Genomic DNA, 27,747 nt, shown 5'->3' on the forward strand with positions numbered 1-27,747 from the left:
AGGGAACCGACGAGCGGGACGGGGCGGGGCTCCGTCGGGGGAGGGCTGAGGGGAGGCGGGGCCGGAGCTGCGACCCGGAGCCTCGGACGGCGCGGCGGGTGGGTACCGGGGAGCGGACGGCGGCCGCGTAGTGAGGTGAGGACCCCGCGCCCCCCGGCTCCTGCCTCCCAGACTCCTCCCCATCACCTCGAGGGCCTCTGTGGGATCCCTGGCCCCACTCCGCGCCCGCGGCCCTCCCCTCTCCCCCTCCCCGCCGCGATCAGCCCCTCCCTCCGGGTGCCGGCCTCGGCCCCCTCCCTCCTTGCCCCCTCCCTCGTCGCCGCCGCAGTTGCCCTGCGCTGCCAAGCCCGCCCCCCCTTGCCCCCCCCGCCCCCCCCCGCCGCACTCCTGCCCGGCTCACCTCCTAGTTCTCAGTCCCGTGCCCTCGAGTCGGGCCTGAGTCACCGGGAAACTGGACTCTGAGTCAGGACGGGAGGTGCAGCACCCGGGCCCTAGCTTGGGGAGGGGGCTCCGTCCGCCGCAGAGAGGCGGAGAGAGGCCAGAACTGATGCTGGGGCGAGAGGCAGTCCTGGTAAGAAGGACCCCGCAGGAGAGAAACTGGGAGAGAGAAGTACGAGCAGAGGCAGAGACAGAAACCTGAGTCAGAGTTGGCCAGAGACAGATAAAACTGAAGATCTAGTTGAAATGGAGACAGAGGCAAGGAGAGGCTTAATGACAGCAAAACAAGGAAGGGGACGGAGATGGATTTAGACGTAGAGATGGAGATGAATGGGGTGGGGACAGGGACAGGGTAGACAGAAAACTCATGGAGACAGGATCCAAGAGAGGTCTAGGTACTAACTAGATCAGGGTCCACCACATCAGGGTGGTGGAATGGGACAGAACCTCAGAGACCTGAGTCCAAAGGCATGGACAGGGTGAAGGAAGGCTTGGAGAAAGCAGAGGTACGGGGTTGTCATTTCACAGTGTGAGTTCCTGCAGGGTGGGTGTTCCAGTTTGCGCACACATATGGGAGAAGATGCTGCAGGTGGGTGCTGAGTGGAGACCCTGGTGTATCCCCGGTCCCTCATCTCTCTGGCCCAGTTAGTTCTCTGCCACATCCTCACTCCCCAAGTGGCCTCTGCCCAGATGTAGGTACTGCCTAGAGCTCTCTGGACAGCCTGACCAAGGCAGGCAGGATGTGGGGGCGGCCAGAGCTGGAGGGACAGGAAGGAAGTCTGAGCAGAGACAATAGGTGGAAGGGGAGGAGGAACTGGGAATGACCAGGATTAGGATGGCCGGAGCCTGCACTCAGCTCTGGAACCAGTGGGAGTGGGAGGTGCATCTCCCCTCTCCTCCTCCCCTCTCCTCTGTCACAGCTCTGTGCCACAGCAGCTTCATCGTGGGCCCCTCCTCCCCACCAGCCCCTGTCATCCCCACCCCTGCAGGGTTCTGGCATCTTGTCCCAGGCTTGCTGACTTGAGTGTATGCAGAGCTTTGACCCAGACACTGTGTGGGTGGGAGCTAAGGGGCCAACATTCTCACCAAGAAGCCAACTTGCCCGGAGCCTGGAGCAAGCCTCCTCCCCTCCCTGGCCTCAGTTTCCTCCTCTGCAAATGAAGGGGTGCTCCTACAATGGGGAGGCCCTTTCCAATGTTTGGGGTTGTCTGCCCCCAGATCACAGGCTTCTGGTCGTTTTTCTCTGGAGGAAGACAGGAGTCTGGTGGCCTCTGTCCAAGCCTCAGACGTTGGGACAGGGAGGGGGAATCTCAGCCTGAGCCCTCCCTTCACCCTACCCCTCCCCCAGCAATGGCCTGAGCCCCCATGGCTGCCCCTCAGGACCTGGACATCGCTGTGTGGCTGGCCTCGGTGCACCTGGAGCAGTATGCAGACGCGTTCCGGCAGCAGGGTCTGGCTACGGCGGGTGCGGCCCGTGGCCTGGGCCACGGGGAGCTGAGGCAGCTGGGCGTCAACGCCACGGGGCACCGGAAGCGCATCCTGCGCCTGCTGCAGGCAGGCACTGCCGAGGGCCCCCCGGATCCCCAGCCCGAAAGTGCCATGGAGCCTTCGCCCAGCCCAGCACCCCCAGCCCAGCCCACCAAGCCTGTGCCTAAGCCCAGGACAGTATTTGGTGGACTCAGTGGCTCTGCCACCACCCAGAGGCCTGGGTTGAGTCCAGCCGTCTGGAGACCAGAGGCATCCAAGAGCCCAGAGCCCAGCCTGAGTCCGAAGTCCCCTACTGTCCCTCCGAGGTCCTCCTCCGAGCAGCCGTCGGCCTCAAATACTGTGGAGATGATGCCCAATGCCATCTACTTTGGCTTGGACTTAAGAGGAGGGGCCCAGACAGCTCAGGACATGTGAGTGGGGTCGGCTCCCTGGGGATCCACCGCTGGGGGCAGGGAGGAGCAGGGCGGGAGGACTTGTCCTTCCTTCTCGCTCCCTGAATGACCGCTAGACCTCTCTCCTAGGGCCCCAGACGGCTCTCAGACAGCTGCCCCCACCCCTGCCCTCAGGCCCACAACGGGCACAGGTAGGTTGGCTATCATGGGTTGGGGGAAAGGTTGCCCTTCAGGACTCTCACCTGACCTCTTCCCTGTCTCCCCCGTTTCTCCACCTGGCAGTGCACATCATGGACCCTGGTTGCCTGTACTATGGTGTCCAGCCTGTGGGGGTCTCAGGGGCCCCTGACAGAAGAGAAGGCAGAGGTGTCTGTCAGGAAAGGGCTGAACACAGGTGAGTGGTCCATAGAGTGATGATGGCAGGAAGAGGAGCAGGTTGAGCTGGTGGCAGCTGTTTCCCATTGGTCATCAAATGTGTGTTGAGCATCCACTGTGTGCCAACTGGGTTATTGAGATTCAGGATGAATATGACAGACAGACCCAGTCTCCCATTAGGCAGCCTGTGACTCAGTGGAGACAGATAGGAAATAAAACAGGTAGACAAAGAAATGGATATATGACTTAAAATATGGAGAAGTGCCTTTCATTCTTTCATTTAACAATCTTTTTGAGCACCTATTGAATGTCAGATATTGTTGTAAATACTTGGGATAGATCAGAAATCCCTGCCTTTGTGGGAAATTAGTCAATTAACAATAGATGTAATAAATGAGTTATACCTATGTTGAAAGGTAATAGTGAAAGTGAAAGTGCTAGTTGCTCAGTTGTGTCCGACTCTTTGCGACCCCATGGACTGTAGCCCGCCAGGTTCCTCAGTCCATGGAATTCTCCAGGCAAGAATACTGGAGTGGGTTGCCATGCCCTCCTCCAGTAAAAGGTGGTAAGTGCCATGAAAAAAAATTGAACAGCGTAAGACGGCTGGAAGGGGTGAGGGAGGAAAGGACTGCAGTTTTTCACTAAGAGTTGCCAGAGTGTTAAGAAGATGATATTTGAGCTAAAACTTGAAAGAAGTGAGGGAGTTAGCCCTCTTCTAGGAGAAGAATGCTGCATGTGGGAAGAGTGGCCAGAATAGAGACTTTAAGAAGGCCGTGTAACCAGGGGATCCGGTAGCGATGACAAGGTCAGCAGGGCTGGGACAGAGAGGGCCAGGCTGGGAAGAGTTGGGGCAGACACTGTCAGAGAGGCAAAAGGAGCCATATTGGGACTTTCGCTTTTACTCTTAAGTGAAATGGGAAGCGAGCTATTGGAAGGGTTTTGACTTACTTTTTTTTTTTTTTTGACTTACATTTTAAGAATCCCTCTGGTTGCTGTGTTGGCAGTGATCTGTAGGGGCCAAAGCAGAAGCAGAGAGACTAGTTTGGAGGTTCTTACCATGATCTAGGTGAGAAATCTCAGGCTACTGCTATGAGAGTGGAAAGGGTGAGGAGTGGTTGGTTTGGGTTATATTTTGAAGACGAACTGTCCTAGTAAATTGAAGTGTGACAGAAAAAGAGGCGGCAAGAAAGACTTCAGGGGTTTCCGTCTGAGCCTGCACTGTCCGGTGTGGTAGCCAGTAACCACGTGTGACTGCTGAACGCTTGAAATGTGGCTCGTCTGGTGTGAGCTGTGCTGAAACTATAAAACAACCAAATTTCGAAGACAGTTTGACAGCGCTCTTCTGAGCAACTGAAAGTTCATGGAGTTGCTGTGGTCTGAAATGGGGAAGACTGTGCATAAGGCAGATTCGGAGTTCAGGTTTTGATGTGTTGAACTTGAGGTGTGTAATGTATGCCCAAGAAGAAGTGGCAAATAGGCCGTTGGATATACAAGTCTGGAGTTTGGGGGAGAGGTCTGAACAGGAGATCTAGGTTTGTGTGTTGTCAGCATTTAGATGGGTGTATGTAGCTGTAAGTGAGTGTAGGTAAAGCAGAGGACCAAGATAAGGTCCTGGCATACTCCAGGATCGAGAGATTGGGAATAAGAGGAAGAATCAGCAAAAAAGGCTGAAAAGAAACACTTAGTGAAGTAGAAGGAAAATCAGGAGAAGCTGATGCCACAGGAGCTAACTGAAGAAAAGATATAAGGAGGAGGAAGAGGTCAGGTCAGATGAATCCAATGCTACTGAGAGGTTGGGTAAGATGAGCACTCAGAATTGACCTCTGGAATTGGTGATACGGAGGTTACTCGGGACCTTGACAAGTGCTGGGAGTGAAGGCTTGATCTGTGTGGGCTCAAGAGAGAACAAAGGAGAAGAACTGGAAATATGAAGACAACATTTTTGAGGAGTTTTTCTGCAAAGAAGAGCAGAGAGTTTGAGTGGTTATTGATAGTGGAAGTGGAGTCAAGAAAGGGGTTTTAATAGCATGGAATGCTGTGTATATTCGTAGGTGAATAGGGATGATCTGATAGAGAGGGAAAACTAGTGGATACAGGAGAGAGAAAAGGGACAAAGTCTGGAGTGATGTCCTTGTGTAGGTGAGAGGACTGGAACCAAGTGCCCAGAGGACAGATCAGCTTTAGACAGGGGTATTTATCATAGTACCAGGAGGAAAATGGTGTGTATGTAGAATGGGGCAGATGTGGCGCTGGGAGTCTGTGGGGATTATCCTCTGGTTGCTTCAGTTTCTCTATGAAGTAGGAAACAGGTAGGGTAGAGTGGAGGTTCTTAACCCAAGCTGCACTGCAGCCTGGGGTACTTTGAAAATGACAGACGCCTGGGCCTTGTTTCCAATAACTCAAATTTAAGTGTCTGGCATGGGGCTCACACAGGGCTTCCCCAGTAGCTCAGTGGTAAAGAATCCACCTGCCAATGCAGGAGACTCGGGTTCAATCCCTGGGTCAGGAAGATCCCCTGGAGTAGGAAATGACAATCCAGGCCAGTATTCTTGCCTGGAAAATCCCATGGACAGAGGAGACTGGTGGCTCTAGTCCATGAGGTCACAAGGAGCTGGGCGTGATTGAGCACGCATACATGCACTTGGGGTTCATATGCAGATATGTTTAAGTTTCCCAACTGATTTGTACAGCTGAGGTAAGGAACCACTGGAAAGTGACAGAATAATAGAGGACTTTCTGGGAAGGAATATCTGAAGGATGGAAAGAAGCAGCCTAGGGAAGTGTGTTCCAGGCAGAGGGAACGGCATGGCAAAGACTCTGAACTAGGGAAGAGAATGTGGCTGAACTGTAGTGAGCAAGGCGAAGGCGATGCAGGATGAGGTCGTCAGAGTTGCCCTGGGTCTCTCTGTACACAGTCTTGCATCCACTGGTAAGGAATTTTGATTTATCCTAAGTGTTGATGGGAAGTCATTGTAGAGGTTCCTGCAGGTGCCTGAAATGATCTTATTTGCATCCTTAGTGGGAGAATGACTGGTGGAAGGGCGAGAATGGAAGCAAGTGACTGGTTAGATGATTCCCTTCACCTCGGTGAGAGCTATTGGGAACTTGGTCCAGGGAGAGAAAGGCAAGAACTTTTTGGAGAAAGAACCAATTAGACGTATTGATGAGATAGGCAGCTGTGGCAGAAAGTCATGTGTGTAGTTATTCCTCAACTTTTCCACCATGTAATACTAATGGCAGAAGCAAAGGACTGACATTTTTGAAATGAAAAGTCCGAGTGTGCCCTGGGAAGAAGACCCATGCTTGTGTTTTGGGTTCTTGGCCTCCCTGTTCCCCTTTTTAAAAAGCAGATCTGGTACCTGCCGGGCATTCCACTAGGTGCTGTGGGTGGGGCTGTCCAGGGAACTGGCTCTAAAGTGTGTCCCCCTCTGTCTTGGCCCCCACAAGGCTCAGCAGGCCGGATCTGGAGGCACGTGAGGATGCTGGTTATGCCAGCCTTGAGCTGCCCGGGGACTCCACCCTCTCCCTGCCCACCCTGGACACAGAGACCAACGATGACCTCATTTCACCCTATGCCAGTTTCTCCTCCACGGCAGACCGCCCCACGCCCCTGCTCAGTGGCTGGCTAGACAAGCTCTCCCCTCAGGGGTGGGGCTGCTGGGAAGGGGAGCGGGGCACGGGAGGCTGGCTGGTGCTGGAGGTCGGGTCTCAAGTGCTCCCAGATCCTAGGACCCCTGGGGTGCAGCCTCCACCAGTTACTGATCTCAACCTCTCCCATCCCCAGAAACTACGTCTTTCAGAGGCGCTTTGTGCAGTTCAATGGGAGGAGTCTGATGTACTTTGGCAGTGATAAGGTAGGTCTGGGAGGTGCTTCATGGGGCCTGGGGAAAGGGAGAGGGAGAGCTGAGAGAGGCTCAGGATTGGAAGGCCAATGCCCCTGTGATGGGGAGGCAGGCACCACGTGACTGATGTCAGGGGTCAAAAGGAGCGCGGTTAGCAGCTGTACCCCACTGCTCGCGGAATGAGTGCTGAATCTCATTAAATGTTGGTGCTGGCCCCGGGGGTCAGCGCACATGGCTGGGTTCCTGTCCCCATGGGCCAATGGGCTGTCTGTCCCTCCAGGACCCCTTCCCCAAGGGCGTGATCCCTCTGACGGCCATTGAGATGACCCGCAGCAGCAAGGACAACAAGTTCCAGGTCATCACCGGCCAGAGGGTGTTCGTGTTCCGCACAGAGAGTGAGGGTGAGGGCCAGGGCCCCCTGGGTTCAGAGCAGGGCTGGGGAGGCCAGGAGAGCTCACAGCCCACTTTACCTGCTTGCCCGTCCCCCGCCAGCTCAGCGGGACATGTGGTGCTCCACGCTGCAGTCCTGCCTAAAGGAGCAACGCCTCCTGGGCCACCCCAGGCCCCCGCAGCCACCTCGACCCCTCCGCACGGGCATGCTGGAGCTGCGTGGGCATAAGGCCAAGGTGTTTGCTGCGTTGAGCCCCGGAGAGCTGGCCCTGTACAAGAGTGAGCAGGTGAGGAGGGCTGGGCCGGGGCCGAGGGGCCTGACCTAGCCCACTCGGACCTCACTGTGCCTGCCCACCACCCCCCGCCCTGACTCTGCCAGGCCTTCTCTCTGGGCATCGGGATCTGCTTCATTGAACTACAAGGCTGCAGTGTGCGGGAGACCAAGAGTCGCAGCTTTGACCTGCTCACACCACATCGCTGCTTCAGGTGGGGCCCAGACTGGCAGGAGGCAAGGCCGGGGGAGAGACATTGAGGGGGGGATACTGGGGTGCAGAGGCTCCAAGGCCTTCTCCTTAGGATGTCAGTGGGTGTGTCCCGACAGGAGTCCAGTGAACAGGGTCAAGGATGTCAGGAGGGGCTGGGCTGGCCCACATATGGAATGCCCCGGCTGGTGGGGCGGGTAGAGGGGTGGGTGTCCAGGCCCACGGACTGGCTGTCCACCCCTCAGCTTCACAGCCGAGTCTGGGGGGGCTCGGCAGAGCTGGGCGGCCGCTCTGCAGGAAGCAGTAACCGAGACCCTGTCTGACTACGAGGTGGCTGAGAAGATCTGGTCCAATCGGGCAAACCGGCAATGCGCGGACTGTGGCGCCTCCCGCCCAGACTGGGCCGCGGTCAACCTGGGAGTGGTCATCTGCAAGCAGTGCGCAGGTGAGGGCCGGGGCCTTTAGCTGAAATGGGGAGGGGCTTGGGGGCTTGGGGCAGGAGGGCTCAGGGTGCCCATGCCCTTCACACCCTAACAGGTCAGCACCGGGCCCTGGGTTCTGGGATCTCCAAGGTGCAGAGCCTGAAGCTGGACACAAGTGTGTGGAGTAATGAGATAGTGCAGGTGAGAAGTCTGCAGAGGGAAAAAGTGTGTCTCGGAGTGTGGGCTGGGGTGGAAGGAGCATGTGTGAAAAGGCCTTGGGTCCAGCCTGGGGACAGGATTGGAATGCCTGGGGATACAAGTTTCTGTCACTTGCCTCTGCCCTCTGTGACCCTGCAGTTGTTCATTGTCCTGGGAAACGATCGTGCCAACCGCTTCTGGGCAGGGTCACTCCCCCCTGGTGAGGGGCTGCACCCAGATACCCCCCCTGGCCCTCGGGGAGAGTTCATCTCTCGGAAGTACCGGCTCGGTCTCTTCCGGAAGCCCCACCCTCAGTATCCAGATCATAGCCAGCTTCTCCAGGTAGGAGGGAAGGCTGGGGCTAATGGGTCTCTGAGTTGACATGCCTAAGCTTGGAGTGGGGGCTGTTTTGGAGACAGGAGGACTGTCCCCAGGACTCCCAGGTTGTGTCCTGGGGTTGACAGAGGCTTTCTCCCTGTAGGCACTGTGCGCAGCTGTGGCAGGACCCAACTTGCTGAAGAACATGACTCAGCTCCTCTGTGTCGAGGCTTTTGAGGGAGAGGAGCCCTGGACCCCCTCAGCCCTCGATGGCAGCTTCCCTAGTCTCCTGCCCCCAGGTAATCCCCACAAGGCTTCCTCTCTCTCCCTGCAAGAATTCTCTGCCCTGACCTGTGCCTTGGTTCTTCTGGCGGGGGCCCCCAATTACCTCTCAGCTAGGCCATCACAATGGCCCAACTTGGGCAGTTTCCCAACCCTCCAAGTCCTCTAGGCCCTATTTCTTGATATTTGAAATGACCACTAATGACCACTGTCTGGAGTGGATCTGGATGCTTGAGGTGTTAGTGCTGGCCTATCCCTGTCAGGGTCAACCCATAGGTCAGGTCTCACCTGCCCAAGGGAAGTCTGATCATAGAAATGGTCACCTTACACAGGCTGGGCTCGAGTAGTCATGCCACAGGGGCCAAGACACTTACAGGAGGGCCCCTGCTCTGAGCCTTCCACCCAGAGCTTACTTGTTATTCGCTGGCTGGTGGGGACAGGCAGTGGGCAAGGGCTGGCTTAGAAGCCTCATCACTGCCTGCCACCTTCTTCTCTGATCTGGATGGTGAGGAGTCCAGCACCACTGGGCTGTACTAGGCCATGCTGCCGATGGAGTTGGGTCCCACTGTCTTCCTCGATTCAAGCACTTCTCCAAGGGGATCAGGCCGTTCCATTGCACTGGCCTGACATGACCACGTCTCCTTTCCCTTGCAGACCCCTCCCCTGGCGTGTACAATGAGGTGGTGGTGCCTGCCACTTATAGCAGCTTCCTGTACTGTGGTCCCATCAGCAACAAAGCTGGACCCCCACCTCCTCGCAGGGGCCGAGATGGTGAGAGGGGAGCCAAGGGACGGGAGGGGATGGGCAGAAGCCAGGACGGTTAGGAGTGTTCCCTAGAGGGACAAGGAGGAGAGGACTGGGATAGGACATGCCCTGAAGTGGACAAGGGTGCTGGGATCACAGGGACCATGGCAGGGGTGGGGAGGGGCAGCATTGGCTGATGGTTGAGAGGCTGTGCTTTGAAGTCACACCGCAGGGGGTCAAATCTCAGCTCTGCTGCTTTCTCCCCATGTGACTTGGGCAAGTACTTCAACTGTGAGCCTCAGTTTCCCCATCTGCAAAACAGGAGTGAATGTAAAACTCCCCTCATAGAGTTGTGACGACTACAGGAGATCGTACATAGGTAGAGGGCTTGGCACAGAATGATATCTGGCAAATGGGAATTCTGACAGTGGGGACAGAAGTCTGCTGCCTGTTGACCGCCACTTTCCCTCTTAGCTCCCCCCCGACTGTGGTGTGTCCTGGGTGCGGCTCTGGAAATGTTTGTGTCGGAAAGCAGCCCTGAACCCCTCCACCTCATCCAGCCCCAGGATGTTGTATGTTTGGGTGTGAACCCCCCACCCACTGACCCAGGTGACCTCGACAGGTAACACCCACCCTGTTCCCTGAACTTCCCTTTTCCCCTCCTGATCCTGAGCCTGCCAGCCCCCTCACTCACCCCGTCCCTCCTCCCGGACCTCACCTCTCCAGGTTCCCCTTCTCCTTCGAGCTCATCCTCACCGGGGGGAGAATTCAGCATTTTGGCACAGATGGAGCTGACAGCCTGGAGGCCTGGACCAGTGCCCTGGGCAAGGTGACACAGCTGAGACCCCTCCCCTACAGCTCGCGGGTCCCCTGTACCCACCCTGCCCCCATCCTGTCCCCCGCTATTCCTGCGGCCACTCCCACCCCCGCCACTAACAGCTGAGGTTGACTGAGCACTTACTCTGTGCCACTGTGTTAAACGCTGCCCGCTCAATATCTCATTTAATTTTCACAACAACACTTAGAGGTAAGGATTATCAATATCTCACACCTAGAGAACTCAGAGGTTACGAAGCCACTCAGTCAAGGTCACAGAGCTAGAAGGCAGCAGCACACACAGGATGGAAGTCAGGCCTCTGTCTGCAAAGCTCACAGGCCAGACTGCACTGTGCTGGGCTCTTCCCACAGAGAGGCTGCCACCTGACTCCCACCCCCTCCCCCAGGCTCAGATCTCCAAGTCCACAGCAAAGCTGCCTTCATCTGACCCAGCTTCTCTAACCCCAGGCAAGCCACTCTCTCTCCATCCTGCACCCCGCCCCTGGCATTAAAAGTTCAGGCCCTGGAGTCAGATATCCTGGGATTTGAGTCCTCCGACTCCCACGTGTGAGCTCTTCCATATGGGTAGAGTAGGTGTCAAAGATCTACCCCTAGGGTTGAGGATTAAGGGACACGTGAGGCCCACACTGCCTGGCAAGCCTCAAGCCCTCTATCTGTGGGTGTTGAAGTAGTAATGGTGATGACAGTGATAATCGCTCCCATCCTTAAACAGCTTTCCCCCAAGCCCTGCTCCACCTTCAGCTCATCACCCTGGCATGCCACCTCCCTGTCCCACCACAACTTAGAAAGTTATGAGCTCTGGCACCCTGCAGCTCCTCCCTAACCCCTTCTGGCTGCCCTCCTCTGCCTTGCTTTTCTGAGCGACTCCCCTGCAGGTGGCCAGCGACTTGCCCTGGGTAAGGTTCAAGGGCTGTCCTCTGGCCTCACCAGGTCGCATCTGACACTACTCTGTAGGAAACGCTCCCCTGCTCTGGCTTCTGACCCCACTCAGAACTCCTCACACCAATAAGCTGTCTCCATATCCTCTAAGGGCTCTGACATGGTCCTCCAAGTCTCCTCTTATTATCTCTTGTTGTTTATTTGCTAAGTCGTGTTTGACTTTTTTGAGAACCCATGGACTGTAGCCTGCCAGGCTCCTCTGTCCATTTCCCAGGCAAGAATACTGGAGTGAGTTGCCATTTATTCCTCCAGGGGATTTTCCCTACCCAGGGATCAAACTCATGTCGCTTACACTGGCAGGCGGGTTCTTTACCACTGAGCCACCACTTTTCAAAAATCCTTTAAGGCAGTGCTACCCCAAGTTGGTCTGTTACCTGGTTCTGGCCGAGGAATTCTCTTATGGCCCATGACAGGTTAAGTATAGAGCTTGAGAGTCACTATTTAGAATCTTTCATAGCAATGTGACAGAATAATTTTATGTGTGGAGTCTAATTTTTAAAAATTGGAGGCTTATATTTTATATGTCATTCTTTTTTCATTTCACTTTTCTAGTAATTCATTTTGTTGTTTTTTAATCAAAGTGTTGGTTAGTGACAGATTGGTAAAAAAATTTTAAATTCCCTGTTCCTTCAGCACAAGTAGCTTGAGAAGCACTGCTTTGAATTACACCTCGAATAGTCCTTTCTCCTTTCTCCGTGAAGCCTCTGCCTGGCCCCCTGGGAGTGGGACTTCCCGGGGCCTCATGACTCTTCGGTCACAGCATGCACTACCCAGTCTGTCTTTCCCTACATCCCAATTAAGGGTATAACACTGCCTGCCGCACAGGGGTCTTCTCTGTGTTGGCTGGAGCAAATCGAATTGAACTGCATTTCTTTCTTGTTTTTCTCCATCCATCTCCTGTCTCCTGCACTGTCTTTCCTTTACTCTCTCCCCATCCCTTTCACGCCCCTCTTTCCTTGGCTGTCTCTCCATGTCCTCCTCTGCCTCCCCTTATCCCTCTCACTCTTACTTCTCTCCCCGCCCCCTGTCTCTTTCCCTATCCTCCTCTTTCCCATTGTCCTCCTCCTCACAGTGGTTCTCCCCACTGAGCTGTCACCAGCTGTTGGGCCCTGGGCTGCTGCGGCTGGGTCGCCTGTGGCTGCGGTCCCCCTCCCATGCCGCCCTGGCCCCTGGCCTCTGGATGTCTGGGTTCGGACTTCTTCGTGGAGACCATCTCTTCCTGTGCCCAGCGTCAGGCCCTGGCCCCCCAGCCCCTGAGGACATGGTGCATCTGCGCCGGCTACAAGAGATCAGTGAGCAGGGCTGGGGAGAGGGACGAAGGGTGGCTGTGGGGGTGGGGGTAGTGGACCTTCATGTATTTGGGGTCCCTATGGGAGATAGCAGGAATAGTGGATTCAGGCAGAAGCTCTACAGTCAAATTGCCCAGATTTAGACCCCCCCACATCTCCATCACTTGCTGGCTGTGTGACCTTAGACAAGTTACTTAACTTCTCTGTGGTTCAGTTGCCTCATCTTCACAATAGGTACAATAATAGGGTTGTAATGAGTTTCATATAAGGCAATGCATGTAAAACACTTATCACAGAACCTGGCAGGAGGCATCTTACAGGTATTCAATAAATGTTATATGTTATATATGTTATTGTTATTATCATTCTTTGGAGTCGCTTGCTGGTTGGGGACTGAGAGAAAGGGCTGGGAATTCTCATTTCCTCCTAAAAGAGAAACAGTGTAGGATAGTGTTTTAAAGATCTGGAGACAAGAAACTTGAGTTCAAGCTTAGCTTTGCCATAACAAGTTATCTGAGCCATGTCACTTAACCTCCCTGAGTTTAGGTGAAACGGGTGTCCCTCATTGCTGGCGGGTTCTTTACCGTCTGAACCCAAAATGGGGATAATAGTATGTAACTCATAAGGTTTAAGGCAGTATTGTTTGTAAACCTCCTAGCATGGAACCTACATACCTTAAATACTTAATGAATATTAATCACTATGATGAAGATGACACTGATGATAATGTTCCTGGTTCTCCTCCCAGGTGTGGTCTCAGCAGCTGACACCCCAGACAAGAAAGAGCATTTGGTTTTGGTGGAGACAGGAAGGTAAGTCTTGCCCCTGTCCTTGACTCTGGGCTGCCCTTCCTAGAGCACAGCTCACACCTTCCACCCAGGCCTGCTGGACCACTGCCCACTTCCTCAAAGTCACTTCCCTAGTCAGGGGCCCTGTCTGGGTTGGGTGTTGCTGCCCCCTGCTGGTGTCTCTGGGAAGTCTGATCCTTGTGCTCCTGGGCCTCAGCCTGAGGACTCCCCTGGAGCTGGCTCTGACTCAGATCTCTCGGGTCTCAGGACACTGTATCTGCAGGCAGAGGGCCGGCTAGACTTCTCAGCATGGAACGCGGCCATTGGGGGGGCAGCCAGCGGGGGAGGCACAGGGCTGCAGGAGCAGCAGATGAGCCGGGGTGACATCCCCATCATCGTGGATGCCTGCATCAGTTTTGTCACTCAGCATGGTGAGTGGGTACTGGCTGACACTGAGCTAGTGAGGGATGGGGAACATGGGCACTGCAGGTCAGACGGGATTGAGGAGGGAGATGTGTGCATGTGACTTGCCTTCAGAAACTTTGCCTCCAGAGACTGCAATCTGACAGTGACAAGCTGCTCTGCCTTTCTGAATCTCAGTTCCCTCATCTTTAAAGTGGGCCAGGACTTCCCTGCTGGTTAAATGGTTAGGAGTCAAGGCTCCCAATGCAGGGGGCACAGGTTCAACACCTGGTCAGAAAACAAAGATCCCGCATGCCACTAACATCCCACATGCTGCACAGTACAGCTGAAAACTTCAATAATAATAAAATAGATTTTAAAAAATAAAATGGGGCTATTGGACTTCCCTGGCAGTTCCAGTGGTTAAGACTCCACGTTTGCAATGCAGGGGGCACAGGTTCGATCCCTGGTCGAGGAAGATCCCACAAGCTGCATGGTGTGGCCAAAAAATTAAAAAAAAAAAATGGGGGTCCTCACAGTCTCATATTCCAGGATAGTGGTAATAGTGAGAGAGCACATGTGAAGCATTCAGGACTTATAGGTGGTTAAGTGAGAAATAGATTTAAGGGACTAGATCTGATAGACAGAGTGCCTGATGAACTATGGATGGAGGTTCGTGACATTGTATAGGAGACAGGGATCAAGACCATCCCCAAGAAAAAGAAATGCAAAAAAGCAAAATGACTGTCTGAGGAGGGCTTACAAATAGGTGTGAAAAGAAGAGAAGCGAAAAGCAAAGGAGAAAAGGAAAGATATACCCATTTGAATGCAGTTCCAAAGAATAGCAAGTAGAGATAAGAAAGTCTTCCTCAGTGATCAGTGCAAAGAAATAGAGGGAAAAAATAGAATTTTCATGCAAAGATGGGCTCAATAAAGGACAGAAATGGTATGGACCTAACAGAAGCAGAAGATATTAAGAAGAGGTGGCAAGAATACACAGAAGAACTGTACAAAAAAGATCTTCATGACCCAGATAATCACAATGGTGTGATCACTTACCTAGAGCCAGATATCCTGAAATGTGAAGTCAAGTGGGCCTTAGGAAGCATCACTATGAACAAAGCTAGTGAAGGTGATGGAATTCCAGTTGAGCTATTTCAAATCCTAAAAGATGATGCTGTGGAAGTGCTGCAATCAATATGCCAGCAAATTTGGAAAATTCAGCAGTGGCCACAGGACTGGAAAAGGTCAGTTTTCATTCCAATCCCAAAGAAAGGCAATGCCAAAGAATGTTCAAACTACCGCACAATTGTACTCATCTCACACACTAGTAAAGTAATGCTCAAAATTCTCCAAGTCAGGCTTCAACAAACGTAAACTGTGAACTTCCAGACGTTCAAGCTGGTTTTAGAAAAGGCAGAGGAACCAGAGATCAAATTGCCAACATCTGCTGGATCATTGAAAAAGCAAGAGAGTTCCAGAAAAACATCTATTTCTGCTTTATTGACTATGCCAAAGCCTTTGACTGTGTGGATCAAATAAACTGTGGAAAATTCTGAAAGAGATGGGAATACCAGACCATCTGACCTGCCTCTTGAGAAATCTGTATGCAGATCAGGAAGCAATAGTCAGAACTGGACATGGAACAACAGACTGGTTCCAAATAGGAAAAGGAGTACGTCAAGGCTGTATATTGTCACCCTGTGTATTTAACTTATATGCAGAGTACATCATGAGAAATGCTGGGCTGGATGAAGCACAAGCTGGAATCAAGATTGCTGGGAGAAATATCACTAACCTCAGATATGCAGGTGACACCACCCTTATGGCAGAAAGTGAAGAAGAACTAAAGAGCCTCTTGATGAAAGTGGAAGAGGAGAGTGAAAGAGCTGGCTTAAAGCTCAACATTCAGAAAACAAAGATTATGGCATCTGGTCCCATCATTTCATGGCAAATACATGGGGAAACAGTGGAAACAGTGAGAGACTTTATTCTTTGGGTCTCCCAAATCATTGCAGATGGTGACTGCAGCCATGGAATTAAAAGACGCTTACTCCTTGGAAGGCAAGTTATGACTAACCTAGACTGCATGTTAAAAAGCAGACATTACTTTGCCAACAAAGGTTCATCTAGTCAAAGCTATGGTTTTTCCAGTAGTCATGTATGGATGTGAGAGTTGGACTATAAAGAAAGCTGAGCGCCGAAGAATTGATGCTTTTGAATTGTGGTGTTGGAGAAGACGCTTGAGAGTCCCTTGGACTGCAAGGAGATCCAACCAGCCCATCCTAAAGGAAATCAATCCTGAATATTCATTGGAAGGACTGATGCTGAAGCTGAAACTCCAATACTTTGGCAGCCTGATGTGAAGAACTGACTCATTGGAAAAGACCCTGATGCTGGGAAAGATTGAAGGTGGGAGGAGACGGGGATGACAGAGGATGAGATGGTTGGATGGCATTACCGACTCAATGGACATGAGTTTGAGTAAGCTCCGGGAGTTGGTGATGGACAGGGAGGCCTTGCATGCTGCAGTCCATGGGGTCGCAGAGTCAGACACGACTGAGCGACTGAACTGAACTAAACTGAAGTGTTCCATAGCCACTCTTATTGGGGCGTGGGCATGGAAGGAGGGGGGCCCTCAGATGTGACTGGAGATGCAGAGCTATGGAGAACAGAGACAGCGCAGCTATTAGGCAAGAGCCAAGCTGAGCAGCAAAATCCTTGAGGGTCTGAGTAAAATTATTCTGTGTGGGAGGGTTTTCCAGCCATAAAGGATGAACTATGCAAGGAGTTCCCTGAATTCTTTGTGAGTTTTTGGCCTCTGCTTTTTTCTCTTTACCAAGTAAGGATCGAATTGATTCTTTTTCCCCAGCAAACTCTCTTTAGAAGGTTGGACTCTTGAGAAGAAAATTCTCAGAAAACCAAGGAGGACAGTAAAGGGGGAAAAGGCACATCCATGTGCCTACAAATAGTTGTGCTTACTACACAGACAATGGATAGTCAGTGGTTAAAGACATCCTCCATGCCTTTGCAGTAGCCTCATGTATTGACTCCCCAAACTTACTAGACCCCATCCACTTCTCAGCCTCACACGTGTTCCTAGGAGGATTGAAGTCAGAGGCCCAGTGAAAAGCCCTGGAGAAAGTGTGGGTGTTCTTCCCTGCTGCTCCACAGATCTTGCACTGCCACTCTTCATTCAACACGTATTTATTGAGCTGCTTCCCTGTGCCAGCCATGGCAGGTGGGGCAGTGAACGAGGAAGGTTCTGTGAAGCTCAGAGACTAGTGGGAATGATGGGTAATAATTAAGAACACAGATACACTCAGTTCTCATGATTCATGGCAGTTATAAAGTCACTGAATCACTGGATCAATGAATGCTGAACTGTTGCCCCAGTGGAAATACAGGGTTAAGTTCCTGGGAAATTCTGGTCATATTTTCATCATGTAACTTTGTTTTATGTGTGCTTCTGTTTAAAGACACTTAGAATTTTTTTCAGTTTTCATCTTCTTTTCCTCTCTTTTTAAATTGAATTATAATTAATTCACAATGTTGTGTTAGTTTCAGGTGTATGACAAGGTAATTCAGTTATATGTGTGTGTGTGTATAAATATATAATACCTATATTCTTTTTCAGATTCTTTTCCATTATAGGTTATTATAAGATACTGAATGTAGGTCCGAGTTTTCATCTTTAAAATTTTTTTATTTTATTATTTTTTTTTTATTGAAGCATGGCTGATGTAAAATATTTGATAAATTATATGGGTACAACATACTGATTCACTATTTTTGAAGATTGTACTCCATTTATAGTTATTCTAAAATATTTGCCATTTTCCCTGTTATACAATATATCCTTACAGTTTATTTTATACCTAGTAGTATACTCCTCCCCTATTCCCTCTTCATACTGGTCACCACTAGTTTGTTTTCTGTATCCATGAGTCTGCTTTAAAGACACTTTATTTACTATACAGCTGATTCGTTAACTTTGAACTAGCTGCCAGCAGTACTGTAACTTATGCCTGAACAAAGCTCATCTGACACACGTGTTTTCTCCACAAGGCCTTCTGGTACTTCGAACACTAGACAGCACTTCAGCCCTAAATTGGGAGCCATTTTAAACAGTGAAATTCCCCCCCAAAAGAAGTACAAGAATGCAAAAATATGTGGCTCTAAATATACCATTAGTATGACACTTGTTTACCGCTTGAGGCCTTAGCTGGGAAAATGTTCATCAGGCAACTGAAAATTTTCTCCATTTGCACATGTTCACAGGTGACTGCAGAGTGCCACAGGTATTGATTTGGGGGTTCCAAATACATTTTAGCAGGTAGATGAATTCATAAATTCAAAACCTGTGAAGAACCTGTCCTGAGTGTGATATGATTTCATAGAGTGCTATTTAAAGATCAAAGTGGTGAGGAGAGAAGGGAGCTGCAGTGTGATGGCATGGTTAGGGATGGGCCTTCTGAAGGCGAGGGCTGGAGTAGGGACCTGAGAAGCAAGACCAGAGAGGCTGATTTCTGTCTGACCTTCCTACCCCCAATAGCCACGTACAGGAAGGGGGGGTGGGTCACAGACAGGGCACTGGGTGAGTGATAGCCGGTCTTGGGCAGTGGTGAGCTGAGATGCTGGCTGTTCGCAGGGCTCCGGCTGGAGGGCATATACCGGAAAGGGGGTGCCCGTGCCCGCAGCCTGAAGCTGCTGGCTGAGTTCCGGCGGGATGCCCGGTCTGTGAAGCTCCGACCAGGGGAGCACTTTGTGGAAGATGTCACCGACACGCTCAAACGCTTCTTTCGAGAGCTTGATGATCCTGTGACCTCTGCACGGTTGCTGCCTCGCTGGAGGGAGGCTGCTGGTAGGTACTCCTAAGAGCCTCACGGGCAACTGAGACCCAATCAGCAACTCCACACTCCCCCAGAATCACTGAGGCTCCCTTGTGGGATCAGGCAGCTCCCGCCCCAACACTCCTGGCACAGTTGGCCGATCACCCAGGGACTCAGCCAGGGAAAGGTGGGAAGGGGCAGACACACATCCATCCTGGGTTTGTTCCTCTAAAAATCCCTCTGTTCTTCTTTCCCCGACCCTCTCCACCCCTTGCCCATCACGTCCCCAGAGCTGCCCCAGAAGAACCAGCGCCTGGAGAAATACAAAGAAGTGATTGGCTGCCTGCCACGGGTCAACCGCCGCACACTGGCCACCCTCATTGGGCATCTCTATCGGTCAGTACAGCCAGACCCCTGCAGGCTTCCCCCCGACCCTTCGTCACCTCTGTCCAATCCCTCACTTACATTCACATATCCATCCCATAGACAATTGTTCAGTGAAGGTGTAATAGCATAAAGGTTCACAGGATGGACTTTGGGGTCAGACATACCTAGGCCTCAATCTGACTCCACTATTCGAGCGCATGACTTTGGATAAATTATCTGTTTTCTTTGAGCCTTAGTTTCCTCATTTGTAACAGGAAGATGGTATAAGGTACAGAATCCACCTGATGGGCTTCCCTGATGGCTCAGTGGTAAAGAATCCTCCTGCCAATGCAGGAGACCAGGGTTCAATCCCTGGTCTGGGAATATTCCCTGTAGTAGGGCAGGGCAGCACACTCCAGTGTTCCTGCCTGGAAATCCCATGAACAGAGGAGCCTGGTGGGCTACAGTCCAGGGGGTCACAAAGAGTCGGACATGACTCAGCAACTAAATCATCACCACCACCATCCACCTCATAGGCTATATGAGATTTAAATGACGTGCTGGTTGTAAACTTCTTACTACAGCACCTGGCATATATGTGGTAAGCATTCAGAAATGGTGAACAATCAGCATTATTTTGTTTTATTTAATATTCTATGTCAGCAAAGGATTAGATGTTGGAGACACAAAGAGGAATAAGATGCAGGTCTACCTTTACCAGTCTATTGGGAGAGACAGATTTTTTTTAAATGATTCTAGGATGAGCCTCAGTTGTATGGTACTGATTACAGACTGGACAATTATGGCCTCTGGGCCAAATCCAGCTCATTGCTTATTTTTGTAAATAAAGTTTTGTACATAAAATGTAAAGTCATACCCATTCTTCTATATATATCCCATGGTTCCTTTCACATGATCAGAGCAGAATTGAGGGGTTGTGACTGATGGTACAGCATGAAACCCTAAAATATTTACTATCTATAAACTTACATAAAAAGTTTGCTGACCCCTATATATAAGCCTGGCTCTCCCCTAGACTGGGAGCTCCTTGAGGGCAGGGTTGTGTCTAACTCACTGCTATAGCCCAAGTGCTTAGCCCAGGCACATAGCAGGGACTCAATAATAAGTGTTTGCCGAATGAGTGCTGTACCTACCCGTGACCCACACACCCCTCCACAGGGTGCAGAAGTGTGCTTCTCTGAACCAGATGTGCACGCGAAACCTGGCACTGCTGTTCGCGCCCAGCGTGTTCCAGACAGACGGGCGGGGGGAGCACGAGGTTCGAGTGCTGCAGGAGCTCATCGATGGCTACATCTCTGTCTTCGATGTAAGCTTTCCCGACCCCTGACCTACGGCCCCTCTCCTTGGACGCTGGATCCTGCTCGTCCCAACAAACCCCTAACCTCGCCCTCTAAAGGCCCCCTGCGCCAGAACTCCGTCCCAGATCCCTGGGCCCCGTCTCCTGTAACCGCACTCCTAACATCCTTGCCCCTTAGCTCTCAGCTCTTCTGGCCTCTCCCCCTCTCCTCCAGGGGCTCTGGTCTTGCACATATCTCCGGGCTTACCCCCTTTCCCGGCAGCCTCCCGCTAACGCACACACACACAGACACAGATACACACACACCGTTTTGGCTTTTCCACAGATCGACCCTGATCAGGTAGCCCAGATTGACTTGGAGGTCAGTCTCATCACCACCTGGAAGGATGTGCAGGTAACTTGTCCTGACCCTAGACTCCTGAGTGGGCCAGGAGGGGACATCGAGATAGGAAGGTGACCTTCAGTTTCTGGGCCACAGGAAACCCAAGGAGAGGAGCACCTTGGGGAGGGGTGGTTGGTTTAGGATTTGCTCCATTTATTCTACCCTGAGGGTTCTTCATTACAAAAGGGTGGCAGGAACACTTCAGTTTCAGGTGTAGAGATCCAAAGAAGGGTTAGCTAAGCTAGACAAAGAGGTCAGAAGAATAATAAATGCTGTAGCTAACATCTGGGGACAAATTATATTCCAAGCACCTGTAATCTCACTTTAGTGCCACACAATTCTAGGAGGTCGGTGGTCCCCTTTTTTCAAAGGAACTGAGGTTTGAAGGGTCACTTATTCAAGGCTGTACTGTAGCGAGCGGCAGAGTTGGAACCCAGACTCCAACCTGTCTTCTCAAGCGCTACCGTACACAGTGCCACCATGCCTGGAGTTTCTTCTCTTTAAAGGGCCTGAGGGATGTTTGGGATGAGGGTTCAGAGGAGGCCTCTTTGGGGGAAGCACTCATGAGACAACCTAAGGGGTTCTCTGACCTTGATTCTTTGTACTGTCTGTGTCCTCCTCATTTCTTTACTCTTCCCCTCAGCTGTCCCAGGCTGGAGACCTCATCATGGAGGTCTTCATAGAGCAGCAGCTCCCAGACAACTGTGTCACCCTGAAGGTGAGTCCTGAGGAGACAGAAGGGGAGATGAGAGGGTGGCGGGGAGCAGGGGCAGTGGCCTGACCCGCATGGGTCCTCTGCTTGTGCCCTGACCCTAGGTGTCCCCAACACTGACTGCTGAGGAGCTGACCAACCAAGTATTGGAGATTCGGGGGACAGCAGCTGGGACGGACTTGTGGGTGACATTTGAGATTCGAGAGCACGGGGAGCTTGGTGCGTATGCCAGCGCATGTGCAAGTGCGTTTGGGGTGAAAGTCACCAAGACTTCTGGGTTACCAGATGTGCAGCTGTCCTCTCGGTCTTTCTTTTTTTTTTTCTTTTTGTATTTATTTATTTGTTTGGCTGTGCCATGTCTTAGTTGCATCAAGTGGGATTTTTAGCTGTGGCATGCGGGATCTATTCCCTGACCAGGGATCGAACCCGGACCCCCTGCATCGGAAGTGTGGAGTCTCAGCCACTGGACCACCAGAGAAGTCCCTACTCACCCTTTCTCAATACTCTCTGTTCTCTTGTCTTTCGTGGGCCCCAAAGACCCTTGGTTTTTCACCTCAAAGGAGGTGTCTCTTTCTACTTTGCCCAGGCTTCAAATGCTGGAGGGACTTGGGGCTCAATCCTCGACCCTCTTCCTTTCTCTGTGTGTTTCCTTGGGTGAGCTCATCCATTTTTGCGGCTCTAAATGCCACTAATAAGCTGGCCCCAAATGTTTATGTGTGGTCCAGACCCCTCCTCTGAGCTCCAGACTCACATAGCCAGCTGCCCGTTTGACACCTCCACTTGTACATCTTCTAGCATCTCATATTTTAAATGCCTAAGACCAGGACTTCCTGGCAGTCCAGTGGTTAAGACTCCACACTTCCACTAGAGGGATGGAGGTTTGATCTCTGGTTGGGGAACCAGTGGTCCCACATGCCACATGTACAACCAAAAAAAAAGTGAATTAAAAATTCTAAGACCAAACTCAATTCCCAACCCCCTCCCCTGACACAAAGCCCAAACCATTTCCTAGTTTTCCTGACTCAGTCATTGAATCAGCATTCACCAGTTATCAAGGCCAGAGACTTGGGAGTCCTCTGGGACTCCTTCTGTTCCTTAATCTTCATACCTACCAGCTAACTAGTCCTCTTGAGTCTAAATGTATCTTTCTAAATATACCACTTCTCCATCTCCATTGCTACCACTTTAGTTGAAGTCACCATGATCTTTCTGCAACCCAACACTAACCACGAAAACGTAGAGCTCCATAAAGGGCCCAGCTGGCCAGTGTCCCTTCTTGCCTTCCAACAATCCATTTTCTACACAGCAGTCAATGAGCATGTTCAAGCATAAATCACATCATGCCATTCCCGTGGTTAAAACCTTCCAATGGCTTCCCATTGCACTTAAAATAAAATTCAAACCCTTTATTCTAGCCCACAAGACTGAATATGTGGCACTCACTTATTTTTCAGATTTCATCTCAAATGACGTGTTTTCCTTGCTTCAGCCACGCTGGCTGTTAAGTTCCTCAAGCACATCTTTCCTAACTCAGGGCCTTTGGTGCTGCATTTCGTCGTCCCTGGAGTCTTCTTCCCCGATCTCTGCATGGCTTGTTCTTCCCAATCCTCCAGGCTCTGTGTCTCATCTTCAAATGCTTCCTCTGAAAGGCTTTGCCTGGTCACCCTATCTCAGTAGCTGCCCCGTTTCTCTCTCTCAGGTTTTTATTGTTTCCTTCAGAATAATGGTTTGTCTTTACCTCGTTTACTTATCTGTTACTCTCTGCTGCCTTGCCAGGCTGTGGGCTTTGTGAAGGCAGGCCGGGTGTTTTAAGCTCCCTACTATATCCCCAGGGCAGCCCTGTGCCTGGCACAGTCAGTGCTAAATTACATCTGTGGCTGGCTGGACAAATCAATGAGTGACTGTTGGGCGAGGAGGAGGGAGTGCCAGGCTGTGGATAGATATCTGGTTGACACCTACCCTCACTTTGCCCCCTAGAGCGGCCACTGCACCCCAAGGAAAGGGTCCTTGAGCAGGCCCTCCAATGGTGCCAGCTCCCAGAGCCCTGCTCAGCCTCCCTGCTCCTGAGAAAAGTTTCTCTGGCCCATGCTGGCTGCCTCTTCACAGGTGAGCCTCCTTCTTCAGCCCAGCACCAGCCCCCCCCGCCTCTGGCCTCTCCCAGGGACCCTCCACCTAGCCCTGCCCTGCCCCTCTGTGCCCAGGTATCCGGCGTGAGAGCCCACGAGTGGGGCTGCTGCGGTGTCGGGAGGAGCCACCCCGCTTGCTGGGAAACCGCTTCCAGGAGAGGTTCTTTCTGCTGCGTGGCCGCTGCCTGCTGCTGCTCAAGGAGAAGAAGGTGGGCCCTGGGCGAGTGTGGAGGGAGGCTGGATGGCTATGTGTGAGGAGCCCTGGCTGCTCGATCCTGTCACTCCCCAGCCCATTTTTCCATCAGTCTCATTGCTTGCCTGGCCTTTTGACCTCTGTGACCCTTTGACTTCACACAACTCCAGTGCTTCCATGGTTTCTTGACCTCCTTAACCATGATCCTTCTCTCTCACCTTTCAACCTCACTGCCGGCTTTCATGTTGTCAGAGCTCTAAACCGGAACGAGAGTGGCCTTTGGAAGATGCCAAGGTCTACCTGGGAATCCGCAAAAAGTTCAAGCCTCCCACCCCGTGAGTTTTTTCCCCCAGTCCACCCTTCTAGAGCCTTCATGCCACCAACCCTCTGGCCTTTCTGACCACCCATCACTGGTCTCCTTTGCTTCTCAGGTGGGGCTTCACATTGATCCTGGAGAAGATGCACCTGTGAGTACCTCCCAGCTAGACTCCCTGTCCTCCGGCCTTTCCTATCCTCCACCCCTCTAGTTGTGACCCCTTCCCTCCTGGTGATCCCACTCTGGTCACCCCCAGCTACCTGTCCTGCACAGACGAGGACGAGATGTGGGACTGGACCACCAGCATCCTCAAAGCCCAGGTAAGGGGAAGGAGGGAGCTGAGAGCCAGGTCTGTGGGCCCAGCTCTACCCTCAGCACCTCCCATGCCCACCAGTGCCTCCCCTTGCCCTCTCTCCAGCACGATGACCAGCAGCCAGTGGTCTTACGACGCCATTCCTCCTCTGACCTCGCCCGTCAGAAGTTTGGCACCATGCCTTTGCTGCCCATCCGTGGGGATGACAGTGGGGCCACTCTCCTGTCTGCCAATCAGACCCTGGTGAGGTTCCCCTAGCCTGCCCAACGCCTCGGGGTCCCTGCCCATGTCCTGGCCACACTGCAGGAGGAAATGGCATGTCTGCCAGCCTGGTGCCCCCTCTGCCTTCTCTGTGCAGTTCCTGCTGCCAGGCCTCACTGTGTCTCTGTGTCTTTCCCTCCTTGCCTCCCCACCCTACCTGTGCCCAGCGGCGACTTCACAACCGGAGGACCCTGTCCATGTTCTTTGTGAGTACTGTGCCTGCTCCAGTCCTGTGCCTGCCAGCCCTGTGCTCTGTGCTGCTGGAGCCCATGTGCTCTCTATTTGTCTGATGCAGGCCATCCGTGAGTGTGTGTGCGGATGGACAGAATGTTGCGACCTGAAGGAATGAGGAAAACAAGGGATGGTAGGATGCAGTGAAGAAAGGGGGAAGTGGTCACAGGATTTGAGAAGTAGAAGGAAGTGGTTAAGTGAATGCATTTTGGAGTCAGACAGACCTGGGTTCAAGCTCCAGCTCCACCATTTACTTACTGTGTGGTCCTGGGCAACTTACTTAACTCCTCCATACCTCAGCTCACTCACCTGAAGTGTATCCATCATACAGGGCTGTTTTTGACATCATACACGCAAAAGTATTTTTGCAGCATCTGGTCAAGAGGAAGAGCTCAATAAATATTAGTGATTAATAATCTGGGAACTCTAACTCTGTGCCTGCCTCTGGTTACCCCATTCTCATCCAGCCAATGAAGTCATCCCAGGGGTCTGTGGAGGAGCAGGAAGATCTGGAGGAGCCTGTGTATGAGGAGCCGGTGTATGAGGAAGTTGGTGCCTTCCCTGAGTTGACCGAGGATATCTCCACCTCCTTCTCTACCCCACGGGAGCGGACAGCCAAGCTGGAGACCCCCCTCCCCAGCCAGAGGTCCTTTGATCAATATCTTCTGTCCAAAGCAGGCCCCCAGGGCTGGGAGGAGAGGCCGCCTGAGCCCCCTCCGGGCCCCCCTTCCAAGAGCAGCACCCAGACACATGGGTCCCTGGAGGAGCAGCTACTCCAGGAGCTGAGCAGCCTCATCCTGAGGAAGGGAGAGACCACCGCAGGCCTGGGCAGCCCTTCTCAACCCTCCAGCCCCCAGCCCCCGAGCCCCAATGGCCTTCCGACACAGACACCTGGCTTCCCCACCCAAACTCCCTGCACTTCAAGTCTACCCCCCAGCCAGCCCCTCACATGACTCTGGGACAGCGGTCTGAGGGGTAGGTAATCAAAGACCCAAGCTCTCCCCGTGGCAGACACTGCCGGGGCACGTCTGCCCTGGCTAGAAAGACTCTACAGAGTCCAGTCTGGTGCTGTGGAAGGAGCACAGGGCCAAGAGCTCCCGAGACAGCATCCGGCTCAGAAAAGAGGCAGGTCATGGCGCCGCTCTCAGCCTCCACTGACTCACCTGTACCATGAAGTAACTGAAATAAGCAGAACAATGAATGTCAAACTGTTTCTCAGAACTGTAAGCCCCACATAGTTTCCCTCAAGAAGGGCAATTCCTGCTTTATGTATTTGATATGTAGGGGTTCTGTGAGAGATTTGGGGTTTGAAAAGAATTGTTTTATGCATTAACAGTAAAAAGATTTGGAAGGCAAACTTTTTTTTTTTTTTGGCCACACCACTCGGTATGCGGGATCTTAGTTCCCCGACCAGGGATCAAACTGGCATACTCCTGCAGTGGAAGCATGAAGTCTTAACCACTGGACTGCTAGGGAAGTCCCTGGAAGGCACAAATTTGAATGATCTCCAAGTTTATCCTACCCCACCTTCAACATTCAGAAACTACAGTGAAGCCCTAGAGTGGGAGGTTGATTAGGGTTGGGAGCTGGGGCAAAGAGAAGCCCAAAAGGATAGGTCACTGTTAATAAACCTTGAAACAAAAAGGCTGCCATTCATTCATTCATTATTCAACATGTATATGCTGAACACCTAATTGGTGCCAGGTCTTGGGGATATAGTGTGAACAAAAGAGATGGGGTCCTTGCTTTAATGGAACTTCCACTGTAGAGGGAAAACAGAAAATGCACACACAGAATCAGCACTGTGAAAGAACTAAACCAAAGTGATGTGCTTGAGGAGGTGGCACTGGGCTGGGTGGAAGGGTTTCTGTGAAGAGCTGAAATGTAGGAATAAGAAGCCAGGCATGTGGAATGCTGGGAGAAGGATCACTCCAGAAGGAATGGAAAGGCAGTAGGTATGAAGGCTCTGCAATGGGAAGGGACTTGGCATATTGGGGGAAGAGCAAGGAGACTGGAGTGACAGCACAGTATGGGCTGAAGGGGAAAGATGGGCAGGGACCTGATCATGCACAGTCTTGTAGGCCATGATTTTATTCTGAAGCAATCAAAGAGTCTTAGGGAAGAGAGGGATGAGATTTTCTTTCCTTTTTAAAAAAAGATTGATCACTCAGGCTGTTTTCTGAACAATGGGTTGTTGGGGGGAAGACTGAAAGCAGAGACCAGATACCAGACCATATGGGAGACTGATAATAGGGGCTTGGACCAGGCTGTTGGTTCTGGAAATTGAGAGAAGTTGATCAGTGGGAGATAGAACATTTAAGACTTGCTGATGGATGGAAATATCAATAACCTCAGATATGCAGATGACACCACCCTTATGGCAGAAAATAAAGAAGATCTAAAGAACTTCTTGTTGAAAGTGAAAGAGGAGAGTGAAAAAGTTGGCTTAAAACTCAACATTCAGAAAACTAAGATCATGGCATCTGATCCTGTCACTTCATGGCAAATAGATGGGGAAACAATGGCAACAGTGAGAGACTTTATTTTGGGAGGCTCCAAAATCACTGCAGATGGTGACTACAGCCATGAAATTAAAAGACACTCGCTCCTTGGAAGAAAAGCTATGGCCAATCTAGACAGAATATTAAAAAGCAGAGACATTACTTTGCCAACAAAGGTCCATCTAGTCAAAGCTATGGTTTTTCCAGTAGTCATGTATGGATGTGAGAGTGGGACTATAAAGAAAGCTGAGCACTGATGAATTGATGCTTTTGAACTGTGGTGTTGGAGAAGATGCTTGAGAGTCCCTTGGACTGCAAGGAGATCCAACCAGTCCATCCTAAAGGAAATTGATCCTGAATATTCATTGGAAGGACTGATGTTGAAGCTGAAACTCCAATACTTTGGCCACCTGATGTGAAGAACTGACTCACTGGAAAAGACCTTGATGCTGGGAAAGATTAAAGGTAGGAAGAGAAGGGGACGACAGAGGATGAGATAATTGGATGGCATCACAGGCTCAATGGACATGAGTTTGAGTAAGTTCCAGGAGTTGGTGATGGACAGGGAAG

General features: G+C 51.7%; 1 protein-coding gene across 5 annotated transcripts; it reads left to right on the forward strand.

Moving 5' to 3' along the window:
* On the forward strand, window positions 1-26,320 carry ARAP3 (ArfGAP with RhoGAP domain, ankyrin repeat and PH domain 3). Of its 5 annotated transcripts, none has more exons than XM_043465177.1 (33): window positions 1-135; window positions 1,787-2,336; window positions 2,448-2,509; window positions 2,601-2,712; window positions 6,141-6,341; window positions 6,478-6,547; window positions 6,816-6,936; window positions 7,028-7,212; window positions 7,305-7,411; window positions 7,653-7,852; window positions 7,945-8,030; window positions 8,187-8,369; window positions 8,509-8,644; window positions 9,282-9,398; window positions 9,846-9,993; window positions 10,098-10,200; window positions 12,220-12,439; window positions 13,185-13,248; window positions 13,492-13,655; window positions 18,278-18,490; window positions 18,749-18,854; window positions 20,004-20,151; window positions 20,468-20,536; window positions 21,168-21,242; window positions 21,341-21,455; window positions 23,214-23,342; window positions 23,438-23,571; window positions 23,808-23,890; window positions 23,987-24,022; window positions 24,128-24,191; window positions 24,290-24,427; window positions 24,613-24,651; window positions 25,144-26,320. In XM_043465177.1, exons 2-33 carry the CDS (start codon window positions 1,804-1,806, stop codon window positions 25,627-25,629), a joined length of 4,647 nt encoding a protein of 1,548 aa, XP_043321112.1. In that variant the 5' UTR covers window positions 1-135; window positions 1,787-1,803; the 3' UTR covers window positions 25,630-26,320. The 5 variants fall into 5 exon arrangements, with proteins under 5 accessions (XP_043321112.1, XP_043321115.1, XP_043321110.1 ...); XM_043465175.1 differs by lacking the exon at window positions 1-135 and adding an exon at window positions 433-571 and having other exon boundaries at window positions 1,819-2,336; XM_043465178.1 differs by lacking the exon at window positions 1-135 and adding an exon at window positions 439-571.
* The last annotated feature ends 1,427 nt before the right edge of the window (window positions 26,321-27,747 follow it).

Source organism: Cervus canadensis, chromosome 4 (genome assembly GCF_019320065.1).
Source record: "Cervus canadensis isolate Bull #8, Minnesota chromosome 4, ASM1932006v1, whole genome shotgun sequence".
In the NCBI taxonomy this organism is placed as follows: domain Eukaryota; kingdom Metazoa; phylum Chordata; class Mammalia; order Artiodactyla; family Cervidae; genus Cervus; species Cervus canadensis.